Source organism: Xiphophorus maculatus, chromosome 4, assembly GCF_002775205.1.
Source record: "Xiphophorus maculatus strain JP 163 A chromosome 4, X_maculatus-5.0-male, whole genome shotgun sequence".
NCBI lineage: Eukaryota > Metazoa > Chordata > Actinopteri > Cyprinodontiformes > Poeciliidae > Xiphophorus > Xiphophorus maculatus.
This window is the reverse complement of record NC_036446.1, coordinates 852430-872579: the sequence shown is the minus strand read 5'-3', so window position 1 is coordinate 872579 and position 20150 is coordinate 852430. Positions and strand designations below refer to the sequence as shown.

At 43.1% G+C, this 20150-nt stretch overlaps 1 protein-coding gene across 2 annotated transcripts; it reads left to right on the top strand.

Annotated features, from left to right (window-relative positions):
* The first annotated feature begins 208 nt into the window (after positions 1–208).
* On the top strand, positions 209–19512 carry LOC102223607 (CD82 antigen-like). 2 transcript variants are annotated; one of them, XM_023332757.1, is made up of 9 exons: positions 209–358; positions 9549–9621; positions 10469–10541; positions 14732–14853; positions 14973–15047; positions 15935–16033; positions 16140–16328; positions 16448–16531; positions 18792–19512. In XM_023332757.1, exons 2-9 carry the CDS (start codon positions 9559–9561, stop codon positions 18864–18866), a joined length of 780 nt encoding a protein of 259 aa, XP_023188525.1. In that variant the 5' UTR covers positions 209–358; positions 9549–9558; the 3' UTR covers positions 18867–19512. The 2 variants fall into 2 exon arrangements, with proteins under 2 accessions (XP_023188525.1, XP_023188526.1); XM_023332758.1 differs by having other exon boundaries at positions 209–369.
* The last annotated feature ends 638 nt before the right edge of the window (positions 19513–20150 follow it).

Here is a 20150-nt window from a genome sequence, read left to right as displayed (position 1 = left end):
GACCTGGAGGCTTCAGTTGGTGAGGGCGTGGCCCCCCTGGTGGCCACCTCTGTGGACCGCCTCTGAACTTTAACGTTTAAAAAGCCTCTGATTATTAAACTTTACACAGTAAACAGCTGATCAAATATGAAATGACTTTGTTTTCTTGATCCGGCAGTTCCTCTGCCGGCCGCAGGGTGGCAGCACACCGGGGGGAGGGGTTCCTCCCTCCCCGCCAGTCCGCCTCCTCTCTCGGTCTCAACAGTCGCTGCCGCCTCGTTGTTCACTTCGACCCGCAGGTCAGAGAGTCCGAACCGCAGAGTCCCGCACAGAACCCGCACAGAACCCACTTCTCTCCGCGCCGCCGCCGGAACAACAGGTGAGTGACCCGTAAGTCTGGACCCGAACCCGGACCGGTTCCGTCTGTCTGCCATGGTGAACACGAGGCGTGCGCGGCTGCTCGGGTGATCGGGTTCGGATTGATCAGGGGGGGAGGCTCGGTTCTGCTGGGTTTGACTGCGTTTTTGTCGATTCGGTTCGGTTCTGACTGAAGGAGTTTGACCTGAAAGTTCAGGTTAGTCTGAGGAAAGTGAAACTGAAGCCAATCCGGCGATTCAGCTGGACTTTGTTCCGAACTGGAAACTCAGAACCGGTTCGGATCTGGTTGCCGATTCTGGTTGTTCGGGTTCGGTCCAGTTCGGTTGGGAGCTGTTGAGTCCCGATCAGAATTTTAGATGCGTTCTGATCCATTCTGCTGGTTCCGCCGATCCAAATCAGTTAAAGCCATGTTCTGGACCTCCCAGAACCTGAACCCGAACCCGGATCCATTTTAGTTTTAGAAGCACCAGCATGTCATGATGTGGATTCCTCCACCACAGAAAGTAGTCCCTCCTCTGTCTTCACTCAGAACCAGAACAGAACCAGAAACTGGACTCTGTGGATCTGAATTGTTCAGAGATGGTTCTGTGGACCAGAACTCAGTGACCCGGTTCCAGAATTGGATCAGGATACTTCACAGTAGAAGGATCTACAGTTCCTACAGAAGGTCCGGTTCTCCAAGAACTGGACCTGGAGTTCTGTAAGAACCCGTGTCCTGTGTCCAGGTCCGGTTCTTAGAGGAACCGAGTTCTGTAAGAACCCGTGTCGGTGTTTGTTCCAGGCTAATTTTCTCTCTGGAAAAGGTGGGAATCGCCATAGCAACCGTTAGACTGATGGTAAAGTCTGTGGTTCTGGTTCTGGTTCCACAGATTTCTGCTACTGGTTCATGTTTTCCTTGGTAAATGTGTTGGATATGAAACTGGACCCGGAATATTTCAGAATCAATCGGTGATATCGGGTCTTTGGCTTGGTTTGTTGGTTCTTTCCGGTTCCTCTGGGCTTCGACTCGGTTCTGTTGGATGTTTTTGTTTTTCAACGTTCATGTAAAGAAAAACATTTGAACCGATTCCGACTCTGTTCTGCTAAATATGGATACGATCGGTTTAACACAGGTGAGTCCAAAGTGGGTTCTGGAGGCCCGGTATCCTTCACGTTTTATTCTCTGCCTGGTTTCAGTAGCAACCTTTCAGCAGGTCGAGGTTCTTCAGCCTCTAATGATCCATCGTTGGGTCCAGGTGCCTTAAACCAGGGAGAGACTCAAACATGCCGGGCCTCCAGAACCCACTTTGGACTCCCCTGGTTTAACGTATCGATCGATTACCAATCTCCTAAAGTTGTAATGCAGCTTCATGTTGAGGCGTAGAATCGGTGACCAGACCGGACCAGAACGGACCGGACCAGAACGAACCAGACAGTGTGGTTCTCCAAGATGACTCTCAGAAGTTTGGACTTTGTGTTCTGGATGGGAACTGTTCAGAGAATGAATTATCAGGACAAGTTTCCTCAAGTCAAAATCATATGAAGTCTCTGTAACACCAACAGAACCGGGTCTGAAAGTCCTGGAGCCGGGTCTGGGGGTTCTGGAACCGGGTCTGGTGCAGGTTTCCTGCTAGCGGTTGCTTTGGCGTTTCCTCTGTGGCTTTCTGATGTTCTGGTCATGTGACCTGAGGTGTGAGTTGAGTCGTCATAGCAACCCAGGAATAAATGTCCAAACCTCCCAGTTGCTTCAGAATGAAAGCATCAGAACCGGATCCGGCCAGAAGAAGAACCATCAATACTTCTGCATGCGGCCGCGTTGAAAAGCGGCAGAAATGATTCTGAACGTTCAGATTAATGAGTCCAAACCCGAGAACGGAAAACAAAATGTCTGCCGATTTATTTAACATGAGAAAATTCTGATCGTCGTTTTACTCAGAAATATAAAATCTCCAGACGAAGTTCATGCTGCTGCTCAGACCAACTAATAAAATACTAATTATTTATTGTTTCTCAACAATAAATAAACTTTAAGCTCTAATAATCTTTTAACACTGGAGCTGGAAAACATTTTAAATCCAAAATAAAGAAACAAAACAAAGTGAAAGTTCTGATCGGATCTTTCACTTCTTCATCCTGAAGAACTTCTGATGGTTCTGCCACTGGTGGAAAAAGTCTGGCTCAGACGGATCAATCTTTTATTGGTGACCCAGTGCAGCGTTTCGATCGGACCGGGCCCCGGGCCCCCCGCGGCCCCCGGCCCTGGGTTCTGGTGAATGTGGGTCAGAGTTTCACGGCGGCCGTCGATAAATCCGACTTTTCTTTGTGACCTTGATGAGGTTTGGGCTGCTGGAGGTCGGACCGGAGCGGAATGTTTGGGTCCTGTTGAGTCACGCTCAGCTCGGCCCTCAGGCGCTCCCGGCTCCAAACCGGATCATCCGGTTCCGAGTAATGTCGCTGCAGGGAATCGGGCTGGATGGAGCTTCAACCTCTTCCTCACACGACGAAGACGAGCAGAGGCTCAACGCTCCTCTGCCTCCCGTCCAGAGAAAAGGTCAGGGAGTCCAAACCTCCAGAACCACAACCGGGTCTCAATCTGGTCAGATTCCCACGCCGGAACCAACCAGACAAACATCCACCAACCCAGACCCAAACCGGTTTGAGACCATTTTAACGGTTTTGATCCATTAAAACTGGATCTAAAATCAGGGAAAAACCAGATTCACACAATTAAAACGGTCTGAATCTACATTTCAAACCAGATCTGGAACTGGTTTAAAACGGCGTCCTAAACCTTTAACAATCCACATCCCAGAGCAGTGTGAACTGGAGCATAAAAACCAGTTAGAAACCAGATCTGAAACCAGTCTGAAACTGCTCTGGACCAGTTTAAAACTGGACCAGTTTAAAACTGGACCAGTTTAAAACTGGAATAGTTTAAAACTGCCGGGTTTTTCAGACGCAGAAAGGAAAACATGATGACATCATTACCTTCCAGCCGTCGCCATGGATACGAGGTAGTGTGACAAACCTGTGGATCGCTCTGTGGGCGGCCCTCTGACTTGTCGCCATGGTAACCGGCACGGCCGCTCCTTTCTGATCAAACTGGTTTTTCCTTTCTGTACTGGGATCTCACCCTCTTCCTCCATAAACTGCACTAATATTTGATCAGACATTCAGACAGAAAAACATTCAGTTTCTGATTTATTTCACATTTAAACCTTCAATGTTTAAAGGCAGACAGGAGAGAGTCTGAACTGTTTCACTCTAGAAGTAAAATTTCTACGTAAAACATTAAATTGTCAATCAGAGCTGAAGTTTGTCAAACTCTGAAACTTTATTTACTGTAGCAGGTTTGGAAGTTCACACAATCACAGTATTAGGGCCGTTAGGGTCAGTAATGAGGCCGATAGGACACAATGGCCCTATTGGTGACCTTACTGACCCTATTGGTGACCTTACTGACCCTATTAGTGACCTTACTGACCCTATTGGTGACCTTACTGATCCTATTGGTTACATTATTTTAGTTTTCATAAAGGTTTTATGGAGATATTTAAGTCTTCCTGATTCGGGCCCAAAGCCTGGCAGTAAGAAGGTTACTGACTGACAGTGACGTGCGGTCAGGGGAGGCAGGTGAGGCACTGCCTCACCTGCCATCATGGAAAGAAAGAAAATATATAATCATAAAGTAATTTAAATTGTTATATTCATCCGGTGGTTTGTACTAAAAAATATTTATTTTTGATGTAGCTTCACCAATTTCGATTTTTATTTGTTCAAAATCGCTGAATTTTCTTATTTTCCCATTCAAATGCTTGGAAGCGATGCCGGTGAGGCAGCAGCGAGCTCTGCCTCACCTTGGATTGCGCAACCCCTGGCTCTGCGCTGGCTGCTAAGCGGAGAGAGCATGTTGCTGTACGGCGTCAATAAAATGGTTTAAACAAATTTAATATGTGAACTTATTTCCAATAATTTAGCTTATGTATATAATGTACAGTGCTTTTTGTCACCAACTGTGTTTGTGTAACGTGTTTCGTGTAATGAGCGATTATAAACGGCAGAGAACAGGTTCGAGGTGAGGCAGGCAGTTCTCTTGCCTCATGGCAGGGGGCGCTCAAGATCCCAGACGTTCGTCTTGTTCACTCCTCAACTGCCGAGTAAGTGACAGCGAGCTAGGCTAAACGATTCGGGAAGCAAGTCAAGTGCAGCGATAGATTTTGTGAGCTACAGTTTGTATGTGTAAGGATGCAGAAGTGAAACATAACCTGTAAACTGCTGTCAATCTATGCATCTATTTGCAAATCTGATTCTGATGACGTCAGTGCCTCACCAGCTATGAACCTCACCGCACGTCACTGCTGACTGATGACGGATTCCCAGAGCGAATTATGGAGCCTGGTGTCAGAAGCCCGTTGAAAGGCTGTTTACATCGTTTAAACTGCGTGATTGTGAATAAAAATACCAGTAGGTATTTGGTTCCATGTAACACAGTAGGAGTGGAACCAGTAAAACTTTAATGGATGCAAAAGCAAGAACCAACTGGATGACTTTGTGTTTCTGTGTTTGATATGATGTAAAGCACTTTGAAATGCCTGCTGCTGAAATGTGCTATACAAATAACATTTGATTGATTGATTGATGGTTCTGGGATTTAACAGAAGAAGCGTTCCCACTCGTCCCAGTTCTCCCAGTATGGTCGGGTCAGAACCAGCAGGTGTATCCGGGCTCCTGGTCCTGCTGACTGATTTTGTCCGGGTGTCGGGTGTCAGAGCGTTGCCGTGACAAAACGCCGCTTCCCACCCAGAGCGACGCCGCGGCGGCGGATCGGGTTTCCGCTTTTGTTTCCGTGCAGAAAGACGGCATGAAAGGTGCTTTATGTCCAACAGAACCGGACCTGGGCCACAGAACCGGCCCTGAGCCTCAGAACCGAACCTCGGGGAGGTTCAAAGTGCTTTACATCATAAAAGCGTCACGCAGTCATTGATGGAGAAACCAGAAACAAATATCGGGAAAATAATCAATACACCAAACATATTGATCTCTGTTCCGTCTCGTAGCGATCTGAGTGGCTCGAACTGGTTTCTAACTGGTTTCAGTCCAGATTTAAAGGAGCTCAGGGTTTCGGCAGTTTTTCAGTTTCCTAGAAGTTTGTTCCAGATTTGTGGTGCTTAGAAGCTGAAAGCTGCGTCCCCTCGTTTGGTTCTGGTTCTGCAGACCTGACCAGAACCGTTCAGACCTGAGTGGTGTGAAGGTTGATACGACAGCAGCTGCAACAACACCTGCCCCCGCCCATCCTCAAGACCAGGGGTGGGCACTCCTGGTCCTCGAGGGCCGGTGTCCTGCAACTTTTAGATGCATCTCTACTTCAACACACCTGAGTCAAATAATGAGGTCGTTAACAGGACTCTGGAGAACTTGACTGCACTTAGGAGGAGATTCAGCTGTTGGATTCAGGTGTGTTGGACCAGGGAGACATCTAAGAGTTGCAGGACACCGGCCCTCGAGGACCAGGAGTGCCCACCCCTGCTCAAGACGTTCTACAGAAGCACCATAGAGAGCATTCTGACCAGCTGCCTCTCTGTGTGGTGTGGAGGCTGCAGCGCCTCCGACTGGAAGAACGTGAGGAGAGTGGTGCGGACAGCAGAGAGGATCATCCGGGCCCCCCTTCCCTCCATTCAGGACATTTCATCCCAGCGCTGCGTGTCCCGAGGCCGAAACATCATCAGTGACCCCTCACACCCCCACCATGGACTGTTCTCCCTGCTGCCCTCTGGAAAGAGGTTCTGCAGCATCCGGTGCAGGTCCACCAGGTTCTGAAACAGCTTTTTCCCACTTGCCATCAGACTGCTGAACTCTTAACTGGACTGCACTCAAAATCTGGTCTCCACTTCATACCTTGCACATGTACAGAGCTAAATAACTTCTATTTTACTGTCAGTCCTGCACTTTATATTTTATATTTATATTTATATTCATATTTTATACTGTATTTTATTTTATTCTGGAGTAACCTCACAACATTGAAAGCTCAAACATTGTCCTGAGCCGTATGCAACGAAATTTGGTTCTGTATTCACCCTGCATGCAAAATGACAATAAAGTCAGTCTAAGTCTCAAAGGAGACTGAGGTCAGAGGTCATCCTCTGGCTTCCAGCTGTTTCAGTTTTGTTTCTGAACTGGTTTCGTTTCCAGTACCGGGAAGCGGTACTGGGAACTGTAAACGGACCGCTTGCTGCTGCAGCAGTCAGTGACGCAGCCCTGAACTCTGACCACTTCCTGTTCAGATGTTCAGGAAGTTCTCCAGGTGAGGACGGGTCCGGAAGCCGATCCGACCCAGAAGGCGCCGAGCGGCTCAGACCTGAGGATGAATCAGAACCAGGAGCAAAAACCCAAACATGGTTCTGGTTCTGGTGCCAGGCGGGTTGGAGGACGGTCTGCACTGAAATCAAAGAGTACTGGTTCTAGAAAAATCTCGTCTGTAAAAATATTTCTTTCTTTGTTTAGTGATCAGTTTTTCCTGATGATTAATCGGATAAATTGTCTCGTTCTGCAGATTTCACATCACTGAAGTTTATTTTATACCATATTAGAAAAACATTAAAAATGCAAATAAACAAAAAATTGAATTTCCTTTTTAAATAATAAAATAAACATTTTATTTCCTTAAAGTCAGCAGCAGTTTTTAGGGAATAAAATAGATTTTTTTTCCAGAATGTGAAGCGAAACTAGAAACCTTCGTATTTACAGACATTTGAAGTTAAACAAAAGTCCAGTTCTACACAGGCTGACTGTTCTAGTTCTGCATGTGAAGCGGTTCTGGTTCTGTTGGTCCGTTTCATCATGAAGGATGACCTTGGTGCCTCTGACCAAACGGGTTCTCCTCTCCCAATGACGAGCGGCGAGACCGAGGAAGATGAAGGCTGATGTTTATCTGCTGTCTGGGTGGCGTCACCGAGCCGGGCGGGTCCGGTGCCTGGTACCGAGGAGGAGGAGGAGGAGGAGGAGGAGGAGGAGATGAAGGAGTGTTGATCAGACTCGTCTGTGTTTCTTGTTTCAACTTGCAGCTCCGATCAGGAAGGAGATGTTCCCCTAAGTTAATGAATCACTGAAACTGCGAGATCCTGATCAAAATCTGGATCAGGATATAGATCAAGATCAGGATATAGATCAGGATCTGGATATAGATCAAGATCAGGATATAGATCAGGATCTGGATATAGATCAAGATCAGGATATAGATCAGGATCTGGATCAGGATCTGATGTGAACGGTACAGCTACAGCTTCTCTGCAGGTTTGCTTCAGTTTTTACTTAAAATCTGAAGAACAAAAATCTTCTCTAAGGCTGCATCATTCAGTCCAACTCCAGTCCGTTTGTTTAGAAAGTCCGGTCCGGTTGGTATGAACGCTTTCCGTTTCCATGGCAACAAGAATGCTAAATTCTGCAGTTTTAGAGATATACTGGGTTCACCTAGTGGCTGCTGGTGGTTCTGCAGGAGCTGACTGCTGGTTCTGCCCAAGAACCTGTGAACTGAACCGGGCTTGGGTGATTTGGGTCATAACCGGGTCAGGACCGGGACATGTTCCTCAGAGCTCCAGTTTATCGGCTGGTTTTGTTCTGCGGCAGGTTTTCGTTTTAAACGCCCCCCGGATTCCAGAACGGCTCGTAAACCAGAACCTTCTGGGTTCCCAGCGGCGCTCCGGACCGGTTCTGCTTCCCTCTCCCAGCTGCAGAACAAACGCTGCTTCTATTTTTAACGCCGCCTTTATTTCAGAAGCACTTCTTCATTTTTAACCATAAAAACTTTGTCATGTTTGCAACCAGAACCAGAACCTGGAGCTCTGGGAGCCTCGAAGCCGTCTGCTCTTCATCATCTCGCATGAAGAGGAAGAAAACGGATGAAAATAAGAGATTTATGAGCTTTGTTCATGAATTAAATGTAAAACTTTGAAGACAATATTTGGAAGATATTTCCGAACAGAAACGGATCCAGCTGGAGGAGAAAATATTAAAAACCATCTGGAAACCCGATTCCACCATGAAAGGAAACATAAAAGTTAAAAGTCATAACTAGGAGAACAGAAGTCATGACTGAGTTATATTCCTGTAATTAAACTTTAAAACTGAATCATGACTTTCTGTTGGGCTTTTCTTTTTCCTTTTATGGCAGCAATGAGTTTCCATACGAGTTGATTTGTCATTGCATCTCCAATTAGAAAATAAAATAAAATGTATATATATGATAATAAAAGCATTCAGCCCCTGTGGTTCTGTAACAGTGACCCAGTTCTTGCCTAACCGGGTCGACTGCAGGGCTTCGCTGCGTTTTTCACCGGATCGCCATGGATTTATCGGACAGCAGAGCCTGGTGATGCATTCAGGTCACGCTGGATTTTCCACAGCCAGGAGTCAGTCGGTGGCGGCTTGTTTTAAGCGGATCGATCTGAATGAGTCGCAGCCGGTTTCCACCAGTACAGCTACATGCTGGTTTCCATTACAACCAGTAGGGCTGCTGGTTTTCAGTTGACGTTTTTAAAATCAAAGAGAGATGTGACGTTAAACATTAAACAGGAGATGAAGAACATTTCTGTCTGATCGCTACAGTTGTAGAGATCATTCAGAAAAGCTGGGCAGATTCTCCAGGAATGGGAAATTCATTTCTAGCTTTTCAGTTCTTCTCGGCTACATTTTAATTATTTCTGTAAAAACTTCCTTTTTTCTCTGTAAAATTTTTCTTGAAATATAATTTATAATTTCCAGTTGTGTAATTTTTGAACATCTGAAGGAATCTGGTTATTCTGATGTTTAAGAAGCAGAAATTATATCAATCATAACTGAACTGAAAGTTTATTCAGGGAGAATAAAAGGTTTTTTTATACGGCACATGGAAATATGTTGCTTTTATTTAAGTTAAATATCAGGAGGTAATCGTAGTCATTTCCTCCCAAGCCTCCCAGTGTTTCCATTATTCCTCAAACTGGTCGTCTTTATCTTCACCCAGACAGATTCCAGTTTCCCCAGTTTGAGTCGGGTTTAATGACTGAACAGTTGCAGATGAATCTCCTGCAGGAAGGCAGGAAATATTTCGGGGTGGGAGATGGTCGGACTTTAACTCATAAATAAATCAGCTGCAGAAACGTGAATATTAATGAGTTCCACCATAAATCACCTGGCTTTCTGTTCATTTCTGTTTCTCTGCCTCATGTTTGCAGATAAAGCACGATGGGGAAAGGATGCCTGACTGTCAGCAAGTACTTCCTGTTCCTGTTCAACCTCATCTTCTTCGTGAGTTTTTCTGCTGCCTGACTCAGTTACTTATAAAAATCTGAGTCTTTAGTTAAACTTGAAAACTGATTTTCTCAGATGTTGTCCATCCAACCTGACTGAGCTGGAGATGTTTCTCGGTCAAATGAATATAAAAAAGCTGAATAGAAATGCGCTCCACACTTTTCAGATTATTATTTGTATAAAACTGCTGAGGACCATGAATGATTTTTCTTCCACTTCACAGTTTTTCACTTTATTCATTTTTTATCATTTTTAGCTAAAGAGCCGTTGTAAGTTTGCAGATTATTTTACAAACTGACATTTCACTTAATTAATAAAAGTACAAAAATAGAAAAAAAATAGAAATCCAATTACTTTCAATTGTTTGTATAATGTGGTTGGTTTATTTAATTGTTAAATTAATGTCTATATAAAGGTTTTAAAAACTGAAAAGCTCAAGCTGAAACATGATAGAAGAGTGGTGCTAGCTTAATAAGTTTAGCTTAGCTAGTGCAGTTTACCGTTAGCTAAAACAAGCTAACAGCAGGCAAACAAAAACTTTTCTAATTTCACATTTTATTCATACATGTTTGATACTTGTCATATTTATTAAAGAAATATCAATAAGCTGGATTCCTTTCCAAAGCTAATGTTAGCATGACTCGGCTAGCATTAGCTGGATGTAGCGGCTAATTTTCCTGCTCATTTTAATTGCAACTGTTGCAGTTTTTACATGAACGCGTTTAATGTTACGTTAGAGATTGGTTAACCTTTTGAGCTAGTCATTGTTCTGTTGGCGTAGACGTTTATTTTGGCGGACCCAGACCGTTCTGTGACTCTTTTCTGTTCTCATGTCGCTCTCCAGCTGCTCGGTGTTGCCGTCCTGGGCTTCGGACTCTGGCTCCTCCTGGACAACGAGAGCTTCACCGTGGTCATCAGTAAGTGTCGCATCCGGCTTCCCGTCATCCTGACCAACTCAAACATTTCAAATGTTTTCCTGACTAAACCACATTTAGTTTGACTAAACCACAAATGAGGAAATCAGTATTTCCATTTTATTTATAACTGCATTGAAACCAGAATAACTGGGTCACAAAACTGGACTTCACCTTAAAATGACTTTATTCTCCACAGCTGATTATCCACTTCACTGATTATCGAAATAAAACGCATCACATGACTCATAGATAAAATGTATTTTAACTGAAGATGAACCTTTAAACTGCTTTATTTTGCTTCTGGGTTTGATGTTTATAAATTCTTTAGTCCAGAATGACGCTGAATGTGAGAGAGACTAGCAGCTTTTCCTCTGTTATTGGAGGGTTTTTTGTTTTTAAAGCACCAGTCACTCAGAGGAAACTCAGGCTACAGAAACGCTAGCAATGCTGCTACTCCACCCCCTGACTCTCCACTAGGGGGCGTGTCTGAGTAAGATGAGTCTGAGAGTCGTAAACTAAAAGAAAACTCAACTGCAGTATCACGGTTTAACCCAAAGAGGGCAGCACCACGATGGTTTTAGGTCAGAATGTTGCAGAATTAAACAAACTTGCATGAATAAAGCACAATTTTACGGTGGCCGACAGGTGCAAATGCGCAGCAAAAGAGAAACATGCAAACAACAAAAAAAAAACGCGCACAAATTAAATGCGGCAAGCAAAAAGCGAATAAAATGCAGCAAACAAAAAGAGAGACGCAAACAAAAAAGAAGACACCCCCGAATGAAATGCAGCAAACAAAAAGTGAGACGCAAACAAAAAAGAAGACACCCCCGAATGAAATGCAGCAAACAAAAAGTGTTGAAAACGGAAGTGCTCCAGACCACTAGGGGGAGTCAAAGAAAATAGTATTCATTTCTATGGGACCAGATGCAAGATTCAGAGAAAGAAATTTGAAAGAAAGTAAAGGTATCTCTCTGAATCTTGCATCTGGTCCCATAGAAATGAATACTATTTTCTTTGACTCCCCCTAGTGGTCTGGAGCACTTCCGTTTTCAACACTCTTTGTTTGCTGCATTTCATTCGGGGGTGTCTTCTTTTTTGTTTGCGTCTCTCTTTTTGTTTGCTGCATTTTATTCGCTTTTTGCTTGCCGCATTTAATTTGTGCGCGTTTTTTTTTTGTTGTTTGCATGTTTTCTCTTTTGCTGCGCATTTGCACCTGTCGGCCACCGTACAATTTGCATAGAAACATAAAAATAGAATCCTTAAGCAGCAATTTTACAGTTTATCTGCAACAAAAAGTTGATTTGGGGTATAATTAATCTTTAAAAGATGGAATAATTTCACAGGATTGAGGCAGATGTCAGAACTCTGACATGATTAATGTCCAGGATTGAAACTTTACAGAGTGTGATAACTAAGAAATGGCGGCCAGCCGTCATGACTTCCTGTTTGGTCTGCTAAACGCGGTGGTTTGACGCAGTCAGAACCGCAGCAGCCGATCATGATGATCAGAGATTAGCATCAGGTTTAGAGGAAGACGCTCTAGTCTGAATTTAACCTCTTTTACAGCATTTTGTCTGATTGCAGAGTTTCTCTGTTGCAGTTGTTTTTTGTGTATTTGCGTGTTTTGGAGTTTGCATCATGCATGTTTGCTGCGCGTTTACACCTGTCAGCCACCGTATTTTAGATCATGAAAACATTAAATCAACCAAAAATAACCAGCGCTAGCTAGCATTCGATCCACGGTTCATGATGAGGGTGAAAAATGTTCCCAAACCAAGCCGGTGTCCTGTCAGATCAGCATATGATCTTATTTAATCAGCTACATAGAATCATGGCGTAGATCGTCACACACTTTGTTATTAACAGCTGTATGACATCCTGACTTAGCGGTTCAGTAGGTTAATGAGTTTATACGGCGTGTTGTAGCTGACTGCAGCTTTAGCTAGACTCTGCTTTAAATACACTTTGAAACCACGACAAATATCTATCTAGTTATCATTGAAAACAATTTAATGACTTATTTTCGTCACAACCGTCCGCTATGCTGAACTGACAGCTCCTCTGGCGGTCAGACTTCTTAATGCGCATGTGCAGGCATGCGTACTCACTGCTTTAATGCATGCTATTCTGATAGAGCAGCGGTCAGACATGAATAGCCGCAGTGGAGCCTGTCTGACAGCGGAAAGTCGGCAGAAGACGTTTAAATCTGACCGGGTTTAATGTTGATGATGTAAAGAGCTGAGTGTTTATGTGACGTGGTGATGGAGACGCAGTGAGCCAGAGGCGAAGCGTGGTGAGGATGAGGAGAAAGAGACGCGCAGTGTCAGCGGACATAAAGGCTGTGAAGCAGAATGACGGAGCCGAACACTGAGCGAGTGTAACGGCGCGGGATCCGGGCCGCCGGCGTCACTGAGGACGTTTGTCCGCTCAGCAGGTGTCCTCCGCCGCACACTGGCTCCTTTCTGCTGCGGCCAGCATCAGCATGCATCACATCACCGCCTTACTCATCACCGCACACTCGGCCCACTCTGCAGCGGCGCCGCGCCCTCAGGGCTGCCCAGCTGTGTGCCTGAACGTAAATAACACGTATTGATGTTCAATGGGACGTTTCATGAAGCAGTTGTTGGGTCGGAGTGACGTCCACAGCGAATCAGTGATAAGCCAGACTCAACCAAGATGGCGCTGAGTCAGACGGAGAAGAACGGAAGCCGACTTCAGGTCAGAGTTCAGAGTCGCTCTGTAAAGTTTCACCGCCTGAAATGAACAGCAATGATTTGGGTCGTTTATCTTTTACAGAACAATAAGGGTTTACTTTTCAGAGTGTAATGGTACAGATACCACAAAGGAATTAATTCATTTATAAATGTCACAGTTTGAAGCTAAATTTTTAGTTTTATGTAGTTAACAAGCTCGCCATTTAGGTTGAAGCTAGCTGCTTAGTATGAAGCTAAATATTTACCTTGCTGGCTAAATATTTTAGAATAAATATTTGCTGGTATTATTTATAATTATACAGGTTTTATTTCTATTAGTAGAAGTTCTGCTAATATTTTAAAGCAACAGAACCAGAATTTGAAACTGTTTCACAACTTAGATTAGCGTTTAGCATTGCTAGCGCTACTAAAACATGGCTCTCTGTGTGAATTCCTGGAAGGATCCAGATCTTCCAAACCCAGCAGCACTTCCTGTGATTAGAAGTTTTTCTTTTTGTTTGTTTGTTTTAGTTTGTCAAATAAATTTTTAAAAAAGTTTCAATCAAACTGAAAGTTGCAGTTTTCCAGCTAATTTGTTTGTTGCATCTGTAGTTCAGGCCGTAGCCACAGTGACCCATAGGCCTGATAACAGAAACTACAATCCGAACTATTTTAGGATCCTGATTCTGCTGTTTAGATTTAGGAAGAATTAAAATATTTGGCTCAGAATGGAGGAAAATAAAATGTTGTGGACTGATTCTGGTGCAGCAACATGTCTGGTTTTCCCATCATGCAGTGCAAAACGTGGTTCCAGATCTGATCATGTGGATCTTATATGCTGTAACATGGACAAGGATTTGGTTTTTTTTTGTTTTTCAGTCACTTTTAGTTTAGTTCCCAAAGTTCCTTACTCAGTACACTGGACATTTAATATTTTTTCTTTTTCCAGTTGGGTTCACCTTTTAAAAACCACAGATTGTTTGAAATGTAACCTTTTCTGTGTAGTGTAAAAAACAACGTGACAGTTCCTGAATGATACCAGAATACATTCAGTGAAGCTGAAGTGATACTTTTTAAAAACTTCTGATATCACCAACCAGGCTCCAGCAGAAGTGAGACTGAGCCTGGAAAAACCTTTAAGTCACAGCTGTCTAAGAAACCATGAGTTTATTTTTACTACGTTGTTTTATTTAGAGAGCAAGCCACGGTTTCTGTTAGCGCTTCCTCCAGCTGCGGGGCCTGCTAAGGTCAAACCAGCTGTTCTGTTTTCAGCTGTGGTGGTGAAACGTCTGTTGAGTAAAGTTCAACATTATGTTGAAGTTTTGGTTTTTGATGGCTAAGAATTCTTTATGTAAAGAATATTGATTGCTTCATTTAGAGGTTTGCTTACCTAGCAGCTCCATTTCCTCCCCTCACCTTCTCATTTTTTCATTTTTTTTCATATAAACTTTATTAAGCAAGTGGTAAGTAACGACTGCTGGCGTTTCTCCTCAGATAACGTGACGTCTGTGAAGGTGGCCTGCTACATCCTGGTCGCAGTCGGTGCGTTCTCCATGCTGATGGGCTTCGTCGGCTGCGTGGGAGCCATTTACGAGATCCGCTGTGTGCTGGGCCTGGTGAGTCCTGGAGCTCATCCAGATTATTTCCTCTGGATCTCCGACAGATTATTTCAGAATAACTTTGTTTGGTCGGATCAGGATTCCTGCCTAACTTGCCTCTTCCTCGTCTTCCTCAGTACTTCACCTGCCTGGTTCTGATCCTCATCGCTCAGATCGTTGCCGGTTCTCTTATCTACTTCCAGAAGGAAGAGGTGAGTGATGTCACTTCCTCTTCAGTCATATTAGTATCTAAGTTTTCAGTTTCTCTTCTAGGAAATGTCGACTTCAGCATTCAGTTTGTGGTTAGCCCAGGAAGCTCTCTGATTGGCTGGTTGGTGATCACATGACAGGACAACCTGAGAGACAGCAGCTGGTGCTCTGGCGCCCCCCGCTGTTCAAACGGGGGCGTTTATTTTAATCTGCTGCATATTTTAAAATTTTTAATCATATTATATGTTAGTCTTTCTCTCTCCCAATATTTTCAGTGAATTTTGTTTTTATGAATAATTATTATTTTATGTTTAGATTAAATGTATTTTTTTTCTAAAATACTTTCAGGCGACATTATGAGTTTGTGCTGCATAAATAAATGTTTGAAAAATATATTTATTAGCGTCTATAAAGGCAACACATAAAGTTATCCTTTGAACAGGTAAAAAATAAATGTTAATTACTTTGTAAAATAAATAAAGAAAGCAATATGTAAATAAAATTATTTTTAAAAAACTAAAATGAAAAAAAACATAAACAGCAAGTAAAATAGTAAATAAAAGCATAATTAAATGTAATAGAAAAAATAAATGTGTTCAAAATATTTAACATTTATTTTAAATAGAAATAAACAATTCAATGAAAAATTACCAAATAAGAAAAAGGAAATATAAAGTGAAAATATTTTACAGTTTTATTATTCAGCCAATCGATATATTAAAAAATAAGGAGAAATAAAAATAAGAATGAAGGAAACAGATTGAAGTTGTTTATATTAAACTCATACAGAAAGCAGATTTATTTTATTTATGTGCTGGTTTTTTATACGAACCAATCTGGATCGCCATCAGAACCAAACAGGCTTTTCTAACTTCCTGTCGTCTTCCAGCTGCACAAAGAGATGTCAAAGGTCATCGGCGAGGTGCTGGAAGGTTTCTCCGACAATAACACAAGCACGGAGCGGGCCTGGAGCTTCGTCCAGAAGAACGTGAGTTCAGCGCTAAGCAGCCTCGCTCTGTTCGGATCGGAAACCGATCCGGGACAGAAACTAGTTCCTTTAGCTGTTGTTTTGATGACCTTTGACCTCCCTGCAGATGGAATGCTGCGGCTGGACAGACCATGAGGACTGGAAGGTGAACCAGGTGATCAAAAACAGTTCTGAGGTTCTGTTCCCCTGCTCCTGTCAGAATGTCTCTATGACCCACCTGAACCCGGCCGAGTCCGACCCGGAAAACAGTTGGCTCTGCAAGTCCAAGACGGCCGACTGGCCCGTTTACAGCACGGTGAGAAAGAACGCCGTTCGGTCCGGTTCAGTCCCGCCGAATACAGCTCAATTCAATTCCAGTTGAATCCGGTTTTATCCGGTTTATCTGGCTGAATTCCCGTCTGGTTTCTGCCTCAGGGTTGCTCTAAGAGCGTGGAGAGCTGGCTGCTCACCAACATCGGCGTGGTGCTGGGGGTCTGCGTGGCGGTGGCATTCATCGAGGTACGATTTGTGTTTCCTGAGAACATCGCAGAACAAACAACGTAGAACAAACATCGCACAACGAACAATGCTGAACGACCATAGCGGAACGAACATCGTAGAACGAACATCGCGGAACGAACATCGTGGAACAAACAACGCAGAACGAACAACGCAGAACGAACATCGCAGAACGAACAACGTAGAACGAACATCGCACAACGAACACCGCGGAACGAACATCGCAGTACAAACAACGTAGAACAAGCATCGCGGAACGAACATCGCGGAACGAACATCGTAGGACGAACATCGCAGTACAAACAACGTAGAACAAACATCGCAGAACGAACATCGCAGAACGAACAACACAGAACGAACATCCCGGAACGAACATCGCAGTACAAACAACGTAGAACGAACATCGCAGTACAAACAACGAAGAGCAGACAACGTAGAACAAACACCGCAGAACGAACATCGCGGAACGAACATCGCGGAACGAACATCGCGGAACGAACAACACAGAACGAACATCCCGGAACGAACATCGCGGAACGAACAACACAGAACGAACATCCCGGAACGAACACCACGGAATGAACAACGTAGAACGAACATCGCAGTACAAACAACGAAGAGCAAACAACGTAGAACAAACATCGCAGAACGAACATCGTAGATCGAACATCGCGGAACGAACATCGTAGAACGAACATCGCGGAACGAACATCGCAGTACAAACAACGAAAAGCAAACAACGTAGAACAAACATCTCGGAACGAACAACACAGAACGAACATCGCGGAACGAACACCACGGAACGAACAATGTAGAACGAACATCGCAGTACAAACAACGTAGAACGAACATCGCAGTACAAACAACGTAGAACGAACATCGCAGTACAAACAACGTAGAACGAACATCGCAGTACAAACAACGAAGAGCAGACAACGTAGAGCGAACATCGCAGAATGAACATCGTGGCACGAACATCGCGGAACGAACATCGTAGATCGAACATCGTAGAACGAACATCGCGGAACGAACATCGCAGTACAAACATCGCAGTACAAACAACGAAAAGCAAACAACGTAGAACAAACATCGCAGTACAAACATCGCAGTACAAACAACAAAAAGCAAACAACGTAGAACAAACATCGCAGAACGAACATCGCAGTACAAACAACGTAGAACAAACATCGCAGAGTGAGCATCGCGGAACGAACAACGCAGAACGAACATCGTAGAACAAACATCGCAGTACAAACACTGCTGAACGAACATCACAGAACAAACAACGTAGAAGGAACATCGCGGAACGAACATCGCAGTACAAACATCGCAGTACAAACAACGAAAAGCAAATAACGTAGAACAAACATCGCAGAACGAACATCTCGGAACGAACAACACAGAACGAACATCGCAGAACGAACATCGTAGAACAAACATTGCAGAGTGAGCATCGCGGAACGAACATCACAGAACAAACAACGTAGAAGGGACACTGCGCCACGAACATCGTAGAACGAGCATCGCACTACAAACAACGAAGGGCAAACAACGTAGAACAAAGACCGTAGAACATGTTGAAGTTCTGTGTCGGTGGTTGGAGGGAAACTTTAGGAACATAAATGATCAAAGAGTTAAGCTAATTAGCAGCATTATTACAAATGTTGGTTGAGGCATATTCCTCACATATTACATATACTTCTAGAAGTGCTTTGATACCATCTAGTGGTCGGAGGATGAACTACATGGAAGTGCACAATGAGCAGATTAACTCAGTAAATGATCGTAACTCAGAGCGAGGTCGTGTAATAAAAAGGTTTTATTATTGTTTTCTATAACTGATATATTAAAACAGACAACATGTAATCATTATTACTTATTCCTCATCATTTATATGTTATTTTTTCATAGTCTAAAGTAATCCTTTGGTTCAAAGTTACATAATTGAAATATATACGTAGAAATATATATGTACCATTTCAACAATTATACCTTAATTACACGTTCTCATTAATACTAGAATTACTCATGTCCATTCTTTATCTGCCAAGCGTCGCTAAAGAGCTTCAAACCCAAAATGAGAAATAACTTTTAGAAATATGAATTACATAAACATATTCTATACTGTAATACAAAAGGCTCTTTATTGTGCAATGGAGGATAGAAAGGAGTCCGGCTCCCTGAGGAACGCCTCAGCTCAGGGACGGACAGGAATGCTGGAGCTGCTCCTGTTTTAATCAGATGTTTCTGTGATCTGCAGCTGCTGGGGATGGTTCTGTCCGTCTGCATGTGCAGAAACTTCCAGGAGGATTACAGCAAAGTGCCCAAGTACTGAGGAACTGGGAGGAAGAGTTCAAACCAGTTTCAGCCTGGATTTGCTGAACTTCTGTCCATATGTTAAATAATGAGTATTTTCTTTGTTTTATCAGATTTTCCTTCTGCTTTTGTCAGACTAGTTTCCTTTAAGCACTTTAGAAACGTTTGTAGTTTTCGGATCCGAACGATGCTGAAAATGAAAATGAAATTAGAAATTCGATGAATGGGTGGAGTAAAAAGCGAGCAGCTCTTCCCAGTCCTCCCAGTTGGAGCAGCAGGTCTGGATCGGATCTCTGCTGGTTTTTACTCCCACCAGCTGACATGTGAAATGTTTTTAGTACTTTGTATATAATTTAAAGGATTATTTCTATGAACTCCAGCAGGTTTCCTGTATTATTAAAGTTTTCCTCCTGACTGGGTTTAGTGGTACTACACATACTGGTTTCCAGTTTAAACTTTACTTTAGCTTCACAGCAAGTTTAACTCTGAATTTAGTGGAGAGCTGACAGAAACCTTTGAGCCTCGCTGTATTTTTTAAAGTTTTTGTATTGTCTGAATTAAAAGTGGATTAACTTTGTAATAACTGGTGGGATGAAAACGTTGTGGAGGGAAAAAGTACTCACATCATTTATTATGTTTTTGTCAATAAACTGAACAACGTTTTATGTTTGTGGATTCATTGTGTTACCGGTTGGCGCGTGGTTCTGGTTCTGGTTCTGGACGACTCCTCACCGTCTACAGGAAGTTAACGTTGATGTTACTTTGATTCACCAACTGAAGCCAAACTTTTTACTCCACTGGTGAAGAAAAACAGCAGAACGTTTTCCTGCAGGTCTAACGCTGGACCTGAGCCGCTGGACCTGAGCCGCTGGACCTGAGCCGCTGGACCTGAGCCGCTGACCCGTTTGGCGCCTTCAGGACTGGGTTCTGATCCGTTTGTTTTTTTCTGGGTTTCAGTGATAAATAAGGCAATACTGTTATTAATAAATAATTAATACATACTCAATCAAATAAATAAATGTCCACATAAAATGAAATACAGATTTTAAATATTTTCTAACAGTGGATGACAAAATACTCCCTGTTTCATTATTTCACTATTTGCTGTTTTTTATTTATATATATTTTTTCTTTTATTTGGATAAAAACCACTTCATGTTTTATTCTGACACTTATTTCTGTGGACTTTTATTTGTTTAAATCCGTTTTTATATCAGTTTTTTTTTATTCCATGTTCTATTTAAATGAGGTGGAGTTTTCTAAGTAGCCTTACAAAATAAAAGTCAACATAAAAATAAAAACA